General features: G+C 44.2%; 1 protein-coding gene across 1 annotated transcript in view; it reads left to right on the top strand.

Annotated features, from left to right (window-relative positions):
* Positions 1 to 10,698, top strand: part of jupb (junction plakoglobin b) — an 87,311-nt gene that overhangs the window by 49,060 nt on the left and 27,553 nt on the right. Inside the window, exons 6-10 of the mRNA XM_080447127.1 lie at positions 2,931 to 3,132; positions 4,961 to 5,105; positions 5,480 to 5,583; positions 7,241 to 7,360; positions 8,017 to 8,235. Of these exons, the coding sequence (XP_080303253.1) occupies positions 2,931 to 3,132; positions 4,961 to 5,105; positions 5,480 to 5,583; positions 7,241 to 7,360; positions 8,017 to 8,235 (790 nt within the window). The remainder of the gene's footprint in view (positions 1 to 2,930; positions 3,133 to 4,960; positions 5,106 to 5,479; positions 5,584 to 7,240; positions 7,361 to 8,016; positions 8,236 to 10,698) is intronic.

Here is a 10,698-nt window from a genome sequence, read left to right as displayed (position 1 = left end):
CGTCTGTGAGTCGTAATGTTCGGCACGGCGACTCGCTCCCGTGACGGCTCACTCGGCGGTGCCTCTCGTTGCTGAAATCCGCTTCAGGCGACTCAGCGCCATCCGAGATAGGGACAGAATCGTAAATCATTACCTCCCACACATGCATCCGATTCCAGACCGGTCCCATCCCCTCACCCGTTTCAGAGTAACTGCCTGGGTTAATTTATCAGCAGGTGTTTCCAACAGTCTGATTGGGCTGTAGCTACCTGGGCTCAGGGCTACACGCACGCACGCACACACACACCAATGCCAGCAGATAGTGAGAGAGCTGGCTCAACGGTGCGTTAGTTAGTTAGTTAAAAAGGACTTTGATTAAAGCGTAGCAAGCAGCAGACCCAGCAAGGCTGGCACACGTAGCCTATATATAGAGACTTGCTGTGTGTGTGTGTGTGTGTGTGTGTGTGTGTGTGTGTGTGTGTGTGTGTGTGTGTGTGTGTGTGTGTGTGTGTGTGTGTGTGTGTGTGTGTGTGTGTGTGTGTGTGTGTGTGTGTGTGTGTGTGTGTGAGATCAATCAAGCACAGCTTTAATTACAAAACGGTCTCATCAGCTGTGTGGACAACATCCCACAGTACCACTCGGTGTTGCGACCAGTCAGCACACATGCACATGTAGCAGAGCCTTAACACCAAGATAAAACATAATATTCACACTTGTATGATATGTATTTGCCCCCCGTCCCCCCTTCTGAAAATGTTTTGTGCCAGGGACCTAACTGTACCCTACAGGTTAAAATAATGTTTCAGTCATTAAAATCAGTCCCGGATTGCAGCTTACTTAATTTGACTAATTCTCTCAATGAGGCAGTGTTTTTATTAAAAGAAATGTTTTACTTAAAAAAAAAAAAAAGTCTCAAAAACAAAGCTGGGGCTCACTAATCACGTAACACACACACTTGTAACAGTGTGTGTGTGTGTGTGTGTGTGTGAGAGACATTGGTTACTTAAGTATCTCTCTCTCCCTGTGCTTTTCAGCGTTCCTGTAGGATGGGTTTGGTCTGATGCCCTTCATTACTCCACGATAATAATCTGTGTGCACACGCACGCACGCTTTAGTCCATAATTCCTCATTTGACTTTGTCCGATACAGATCATCAACCCATCCAAAAGAAAGACACCCACTGAACCAGCAGTGTAAATATGATTTTCTATAAACTTCTAATCTTTAAACTCCCACTTGTGTCCTCTAACCTCCAAAACACCTACGGATGATATAAATGTAAATAGATGTTAATTCTATCTTTTATAATCCTCTTTAATAATGCTCTCTCTCTCTCTCTCTCTCTCTCTCTCTCTCTCTCTCTCTCTTTCTCTCTCTTTCTCTCTCTTGCTCTGTAGGACACACAGAGTAACAGTACAGCTCTAACTGATCTAATATAAAACCAGTACTTTACCCAGTGGTGGATAGTAACTTTACTCAAGTACTGTACTTAAGTTAGTTTTTTTTATACTTTTACTTTACTGGAAGTATTTCCAATTTTTTATACTTTTACTTTTACTCCACTACATCTCAGAGTCAAATATTGTACTTTTTACTCCACTACAATTATTAGAAAACTTTAGTTACTTTGTAGATTTGGATTATAACTAAATATACATAACCACTTCAGCCCTATTTAAACTTTGGCTATTTGAAAATAGCCGATCTACAAGCTCACAACGCGTTGTGGCACGTTGTGAGCTTGTAGATCTGCTGTTTGCAAGAGATTTTTTATACATTTGAAAGAATTGAAACCTGTGAAATGGGACGTTCTGCATAATTGGTACTTTTTGAGTAAATCTTTATGCCAAAATCTTTTTTACTTGAATTTTGGACTTTTACTTGTACTTGAGTATTTCTACATTGCAGTATTGATACTTTTATTTAGGTAAAGAATTTCTGTACTTTTACCACCACTGACCTTACCAAACCAGTACCCGTTCTCTCTAACTAACACATAAGTATACTAAACCAGTCCACACAAGAAACAGAGATATCTCAATGTGTTCAACATGTGCTCAACAGTTGACTAAACGCGTGTTTCCAGAGGTCTGTCTCTCGCGCACGAGTACGCGCGTGTGTGGAGTGTTTGAAGACACCGCAACAACAATGCTGGGAAATTGATTAAATGTCAGAAGACAACGAAGAGATAAATGAAGGAGAGGAAAACAACAGAGAGAGAGAGAGAGTGAAAGGACATAAGTTAAGATTGATTTGAAAAGGAGAGAAAGAACAAAATGAAGAGGTCCACAGGGAGCAGCAGCTCAGACCACATGACAGTCCTGAGTGAAGGCTTCATTGGATACAGGTTGTCCCTGTCTGTCTGGAACCAGTGTTGCCAGATTGTGTGAGAGAAATAAGCAACCAGGTCTATGAAAACAAGCCCCAAAGAAGTGACTAGGCCACACGAGCACTTTAAACTTATATCCATAGGCAAAAAATGTGGAATATCTTTTGAAACATTTTAACAACACAAATCTGGTCGGGTCCCTAGTCACACAATATTTTTTTTCAGATAGGAGGTCCGCGGACTAATACAAATAAAGTTTGGGGTCCTTGACATGAACGTAATTGAGAACCACTGGTTTAACCCATTAAAACCGGGATAGCGTCTGTGTCATTTTAGATTTTAGCGTTTGACCTGATGGTCAAGATTCAATTTATCCCCCTCAATGTTATTTGCTCGATGTAAAAATGTCAGCACTTAAGCAGGAAATCCGGGGTAGAAGAGGAAAGTTACCGCTTTAATAGAGCTTAGGTGGTTAATTCATAATGTATTTTTGTAAATTTGAGTCCCGGGCAGACATCAAATCATCTTTTGGGTCTCGAGCTGAACAGTTTGAGAACCACTGTCATAAACCAACCTCTCTCTCTCTCTCTCTCTCTCTCCCCCCCCCCCCCCCCCCCCCCAGCTCTCCGGTGGAGTCAGTTCTCTTCTATGCCATCACCACCCTCCACAACTTGCTGCTGCACCAGGAAGGAGCCAAGATGGCGGTGCGCCTGGCCGACGGCCTCCAGAGGATGGTCCCCCTGCTGAAGAAGAGCAACCCCAAGTTCCTGGCCATCACCACGGACTGCCTGCAGCTGCTGTCCTATGGCAACCAGGAGAGCAAGGTGTGTGTGTGTGTGTGTGTGTGTGTGTGTGTGTGTGTGTGTGTGTGTGTGTGTGTGTGTGTGTGTGTGTGTGTGAGTGTGAGTGATAGGCAAAGAGAGAAATAAATTAAATAGCTGTTTTCATGTGTTTATCATTCATTATTGTATTCAGCTGAAACAGTGCGACTTGTAGTACTTTATAATGGCATATGTTTATGTATCACATTTCACAAGACATTGTACTTGTAGACAATATAAATCAATTGGCTGAAAATGCTTTAACAAGTCTTAACTTTATATTCAAGTCGCACTGTTACAGCTGGAAGTGAGATTCCCCATTCTAGTGAACCGGTGTACAAAGAGTCGGTGTACAAAGAGTACACCGGCCCTATATGTCACTGATCACATGACCCCAACAATCAATTCTCCAGTTCTAGGCAACATAGAAGGGGTGGGACCTTTTTTCTTATTTCCACACAACAGCTCTAAGGTATATTATGACATGGTTCAATGTTGAAAATGAGTGGTATTCCCCTTTAAGCTTTGTATAGAAGGTGAAAAGCACCTAAAAACTGATTTATGTGAACAAAAATGAACCATTACTGTCATGTGTGGAACTGTACACTTAAGCCAAATTCCAATACCGAAAATCTCGGCGACTCGCTCACTCCCACTCGGTCACTCCGACTTCGAACGGAAGTAGTCGAGTTCCAATTGTCTCATTTGCTTCTTGGAGGAGGCGAGTGGAGTCGAGTGGAAGAGGCGAGGAGGCTCTCCGCTTCCGCATTGAGCGAGTGTACATGAAGTGTACGCTCGACCAGTCTCCACAGCTCCTCGCGGCAGACTTCTGCATCACGTGTACACTTTTTTTTTTGTTTTTTTTCCCCTTCTCCCGTGACGTATATACATGGTCCTCCTCCACATGTGGCCACACAAACAATGCTTGAAACCCGAAACCATGCCGAAAACACAGAAAGAAAAAGAAAATAAAACGGGTGGAAAACGGAACGCTCGTCCTAAAACACACTGCCCCATTTTTTTTTCGGGCCGAGGCCGCCGGATTTGACCGGGGCGAGGGTGTTTTAGGACGAGAGGTGCGTGAGCAGCGCGATGGAGAAGAAGGACCCGCCGATATTTCCTTTTTGTTTGCTATTGTTTGATGGCGAAACAATCATGACTGATACACATGAAAGAAGACCCTTCACAGCTAATAGAGAATTTAACATTTTAAGAATCGGTTCAGAATTGAATGAGTACGGCTATAGTTAAATGTGAACCTGTTTCTGCTATAAATATGCATCCACCTTTCTGCGCGCCCCTCGGCTGCGACGTTTCCTTTTTGCCACACATCTACACTTCATGGAGTAAATGTTTGTACTGGGGTTCTGGGGAGCGAAAAGAGGGACAGGTCAGGATTAAATTCATAAATGTAAGTTTGCTCATCCTGGCGCTTCATTCACTATTTCAGGAATAAATGGCTTTGCACAACAATGTTCACTATAAAGATAACGATGTGGCCATCCACATTGATGAATTGTCTATTCTTATATTCTGTATTATTCTATACCTGCAATGCATGTATATTTTCATCCAAGGCTCTGGTCCAGCTGTGTGAGACGTCATAAGTGATCGCGGAATTTGCCGTCGCTTTGAAATGACGCTTGAGTGCATTCCGCTCCTGTGAGGCCAACCGGTCGACCACTCCGTCCTCGCAAATAATCCTCGGCTCCTCGCAGGGGCGGGGCTTAGGCGCGAGTGGAGGAAGTGAGGAGAGTGAGCGAGTGAGCAAGCTTTGGGGAATGGAATTTAGCTATAACCACTGCTTCCTTCTTTTTCTGCTTCCTGTCAGCTGATCATCCTGGCCAATGGGGGCCAAGAAGGTCTGGTGTTCATCATGAGGAACTACAACTATGAGAAGCTGTTGTGGACCACCAGCAGAGTGCTCAAAGTCCTGTCTGTGTGCCCCAGCAACAAGCCTGCTATAGTAGAGGCTGGTATGTACTGTTCCAAACTTTTTTTTAGGAGTTTATATATTGTATTAACTCCTATATAGAGCCCGACGTATGGGTCTCACTGATATATCGGCCATTTTGTGGAGACATTGGCTGTAGTTTCGCCACCGATCATTTACCTCATACTTGTCTTTTAGAACGTTGGAATTGCCATTTTACTAGAAGTACCCAGTAGAGGTATAACACAAGTGAACTGCGTATGGCAACTGTGATTGTCAGTGGCAGCACATGTGTGCACATCGAATCAAACGGTAAAAACTGTGTGTGTGTGTGTGTGTGTGTGTGTGTGTGTGTGTGTGTGTGTGTGTGTGTGTGTGTGTGTGTGTGTGTGCGCGTGTGCACGTGCGCGTCACCAGGTGGTATGCAGGCTTTGGGACAACACCTCACAGGTTCCAGTCAGCGTCTGATCCAGAACTGCCTGTGGACGCTACGCAACCTATCAGACGCTGCCACCAAACAGGTTACCATGGCAACAATAATCATCAACAGCTAACATGAACCCATAAACCAATGAAGTCACTGTTGATAGATTGTTGATTATGTACTCATTCACAATGTTATTTGGTGATTCATATTATCCACTGTTGTTGATGGAGCTGTGCTTAATCCATTAAGACCGGGAACGGATCTGTCATTTTTTAGATTTCTTTGGCTATTCAAAAATAGCAGATATACAAGCTCATAGCGCGGCACCGAGTGCCGCGCTATGAGCTTGTGTAGATCTGCTCATTTTGAAAAATCGTGAAAATGTGCTTTGCTTCTGGGGATTCTACAAAATGTCTTCTAAATCGTAAGAGTTTAAAAATAATATAGTGTATAGTATTATAGTAAGAGACTATAGTGCCAGAATCTGAGCTCAGTTTAAGTCTGTTTTACATAATTTTTTGTATTAATCTTGGTTCTTGACTTTTACTCTTATCTGTGTCTTATGAGAGGGAAATATTAATATTCCAGACGGGGCGAGTGTACAATTTACTGAAGAAGATTTGGGCAGAAAAACTGCAGTATGGCCCTGGCCTCCTGGCCAGGCCTAAGGGCTCCAGCAGGGCAAAAGCAACCAGAGCACCAATCTCAGACCATTCTCATATAGGGTCCACTTTAATAGAGATGCTGTCCTTGAATGGTGATGTTCTATGCACAGGCATGTTACACGTATAGACAACATCAGTGGTATTGCTGAACCAGCTAGAAAGAGAATAGAGTAGTGGAAATAGACCTTGGAACAGTTGTTGAGTTGACTAGATCAAGGGTTCCCAACCTTTTTTTGTCCGTGACCCCCAAAATAAATCATTATTTGAACCGGGGAGCCCCCACCCTCACAAGCACTTGGAATTGTAGGAGTTGAGGCATTCAATTGAGTTTGACTTGATTCCAGTTCCACAGATAAATATTGTGAAAATAGCCGATCTACAAGGTCACAATGCCTCGCAGGTTTTGTTTTTTTTTTGCCAATGTGGTATTAAAAAGGTCTTAAAAGTCATGGAATTGTACCTTCATAAATGTGCAGATACCCTGTATACACACTGCATGTTGGTTTGTTTACTGTTGAGCGAGAAAACAATGTTGCACATTAAGCTAATCATCTTGGGACCCCCCAAAATAATTTGGGGGACCCCCAGTTAGGGAACCACTGGACTAGATCCTGCTAGACAGCAACAGAAGCTTGTGACAAGACTCCCTGCTGTGAAGCTGACACTCTATCTATGGTCCAATTATTATTAGATAGAACAGAAATGATTGTGAACAGATTGGCATTCTAAAAATTCTATTATAACCTGTCATGTGTTTCATTCTCAATGCTGTTGCTGCTATGACACCTGAATTTTCCCTCTCGGGGTCAATCAAGGTTCATCTTAACTTCATTTAACCACTTTCAACAAGGCATCCCTATTTTCAAAAAGTTTTCCAAAAATATAGGTAAAATAATTGATCTACGTATGCTTACAACTGTCACGATGCGACATGTTGGGAGCTTGTAGATTGGCTATTGTCGCTACTTCTGCACGACGACATCCTGTCATACAACGAAGTATGTGGAATGTGGAATCTCTCTGCCTCACTGTCTGTTTGTCTGTCTGTCTGTCTGTCTGTCTGTCTGTCTGTCTGTCTGTCTGTAGGAGGGGTTAGACGGCTTGTTGCAGATCTTGGTGAGCCAGCTTGGTTCTGATGATGTCAACATGTTGACCTGTGCCACAGGAATCCTGTCCAACCTCACATGTAACAACTCACGTAATAAGGTACATGTCTGTCTGTCTGTCTGTCTGTCTGTCTGTCTGTCTGTCTGTCTGTCTGTCTGGATAAATATGTACAACAATTTATACATGCTTGAGCTGTCAGCGCAAATCTGCAGTGTATCGGTAGAGAATAATAAAACGTATGAGTAAATGACTCTATGGTGTTTCTATTGCAACTGTTTTGCAACGTCTGGTCCGGCTCCCAGCAGGGGTCCGTCCAACTTGGACCCTTGCAGGTCTGTAACTCCGAGAGTGTACAAATGGAACCAAATGGACCCACAAGGGTCCATTTGGTTCCATTTGTACACCCTGAGTTACAGACCAACGTTAGGTGGTCCTCAGACCTGCCGTTCTATTGTAGTGGTTCTCAAACTTTTTCATATCAAGGACCCCCAAACTGACATAATTATATTAGCCCACGGACCCCCCATTTGAAATGATATGGCAAGATGTATAGAAGTGAAAAAATCGCCCGGCTGATTAGTTTAATTTTGGAACACAGTTCTTATATGACACAATCTAAGACCCTATGGGATTTTCAAGAGAAAAGATCACTCTGTGACCCAGGGGGATAGCGCCCTCTAGTGGCAGTGATGTCAGACTCCGGTGTTGTGTTCTGATGGCATTGTGGTGCCCCCCCCCCCCCCCTCCCTCCCCAGACCCTGGTGACTCAGTTTGGAGGGGTGGAGTCTCTGATCCACGCCGTGCTGCGTGCGGGAGAGAAGGAGGACGTGGCGGAGCCGGCCGTGTGCGCCCTGCGACACCTCACCTCCAGACACCAGGACGCCGAGCTGGCCCAGAATGCAGTGCGGCTGCACTACGGCATCCCGGCCGTGGTCAAACTGCTGGGACAGCCTCACTACTGGCCCGTGGTCAAGGTAAGGGGTGTGTGTGTGTGTGTGTGTGTGTGTGTGTGTGTGCGTGTGCGTGTGCGTGTGCGTGTGCGTGTGCGTGTGCGTGTGCGTGTGTGTGTGTGTGTGCGTGTGTGTGTGTGTGTGTGTGGGGGGGTGGGGGTGTGGGGGTGTGTGTGTGTATGTGGGGGTGTGTGTGTGTGTGTGGGGGTGCGTGCATGCATGTGATGATGATGGATGGACATGGGTTTTTTAAAAGAACAATGTAATGGGACACCAGAGGGAGAGAGAGAGAGACAGAAGGATGGAGGGATGGAGAGAGAAAGAGAAGGGAGGTGGACACACATTTTGTCTTTTGCAGTAGTTCCATTAGCTCCTTCAAATGCTAATGGAACACATGAATGTTCTGACAGACAGACAGACAGACAGACAGACAGACAGACAGACAGACAGACAGACAGACAGACAGACAGACAGACGGAAAAAAACAGCGCAACAATACAACAGATTGATTAAACGTCAGAAGTCACAGAGTCATAAAGAGAAGAGATAAATGAAACCGAGCACATTGAGAGACAGAGTGAGCAAGGACATAAGTTCAGAGCGATTTGAAAAGGAGAGTGAGAACAAAAAAGTGAGAGAAGCGCAGAGAACATTATTAGGCAAAGTGGGAGGAGGAGGGCAGAGGATCAGAGAGAGGAGTTCACGCTGAACTGACAAGGAAAGTAACCTCGTTACAACTCATCTCATCTCGTCTCACCAGGAGAAGAGCCTGGAAAACAATTACAGCCAAAAAGAGTCTAAAGGTTGCGTGTATACTTCCCCCAGAAGCTGTCATTCTTAGAACCAATCACGACAATGTCTTCGGGCCCTGGGAATGTAAACAGAATTATGTAATTTATATAGTAGCCTATGTTATTTAGTTTCAATGTACATATTATTTCTATTATTATATTGTAGACCATTGGTTCTCAAAGTGGGGTCCGGGGACCCCCAGGGGTACTTGAGGGTGTTCCAGGGGGTACCCAGCAAAATGTGTAAATATAGCATCAGAATAATTATGACCTTTTATACTTTGGCTATTCAAAAATAGCAGATATACAAGCTCATAGTGCGGCACCGAGTGCCGCGCTATGAGATCTGCTATTTTTGAAAATCTTGAAAATTTGTGCAAATCTTTGAATATATATTTTTTAAAGCGAACATTTGTAACTCAAATCTTTGCTTCTGGGGGGTCCCTGGAACAAAATATTTTTAGATGGGGGTCCGCGGCCAAATACATATCATTTTGGGGGTCCTTGGCATGAAATAGTTTGAGAACCACTGGTTTAGACTGATGCTAGGTTCTTAGCTTGGCTTCCCTGTGATACTATTTACTGAGGCACTACACTGTCTCTCTGCATTGGATGTATATTACCTTGCTTATTGTAAATCGCTCTGGATTATAAGAGCATCTGCTAAATGCCTACATTGTAACTGTAATTGTAAATTGTATCAGCGTAAATTCCTTTTGGGCTTTACAAGGAAAGACGGTATCAGAAAAGATGAAGAGAGGATGAGAGGCCATGCAGAAGGGAACAGAGCAGAAGAGAAGAAGAAAGAGGAGAGGAGGAGAGGAACACAGAATTAATAGAAAGAAGAGATGAGGGTCAGCTAGTGGACAGCACTGATGATGATAAGGGGAGAGAGAGAGAGAGAGAGAGAGAGAGAGAGAGAGAGAGAGAGAGAGAGAGAGAGAGAGAGAGAGAGAGAGAGAGAGAGAGAGAGAGAGAGAGAGAGAGAGAGAGAGAGAGAACTAGCTCACTGAAGAGAACATGAGGGAAGGAGGGAAGCAGAGAGAGAGGAGGGTATCTGGGAGAAAATAGAGTGAAAGAGAGAGTGACAAATAGAGCGAGAGAGAGAGAGAGAGAGAGAGAGAGAGAGAGAGAGAGAGAGAGAGAGAGAGAGAGAGCGAGCTAGGGCTGTAGTACTCGAGACCGGTCTCGGTCTCGAGACCGGTCTCGAGACCGCTTTTTGATTTACTCGGTCTTGTCTCGGTCTCACCCATAGTTTGACTCGGTCTTGACTCGGTCTCGCCCATAATTTGACTCGGTCTTGACTCGGACTCGGACTAAGGGACTCGGGACTCTACCCCCACCGAGTCCACTCGAGTCCAAGACCAAGTCACTTTTTTTATTATACCCATATTATGAGGAGCCCATTCACATTAACATTATAAGAGAGCTGTCTGGCGCTTATGGACAGCTTTCTTGGAGCACATCATCTTGCAGCAGTTGACAGCGCAGCAGCAGCAGAACACCAGCAGTCCTGTCCCTCTAGTTTATATTCTTTTAAAATTATATCCACGAACAGGTGTTTATTTATTTATTGTGTGTTCACTGTGTAGCCTGTGGTTGTTTTAATCATCAGTCTCTAATCATCTAAAGATGAATAGAGACTGCTTTCAGTAAGGTTTCCTTGCGCACATTATACTGTGTCACTCACTGCAGT

The sequence above is a fragment of the Gymnoscopelus braueri genome (genome assembly GCF_963280865.1).
Source record: "Gymnoscopelus braueri genome assembly, chromosome: 13".
Lineage (NCBI taxonomy): Eukaryota > Metazoa > Chordata > Actinopteri > Myctophiformes > Myctophidae > Gymnoscopelus > Gymnoscopelus braueri.
Note: the sequence above shows the minus strand (reverse complement) of the source record. Positions and strands in the feature narration are given on the sequence as shown.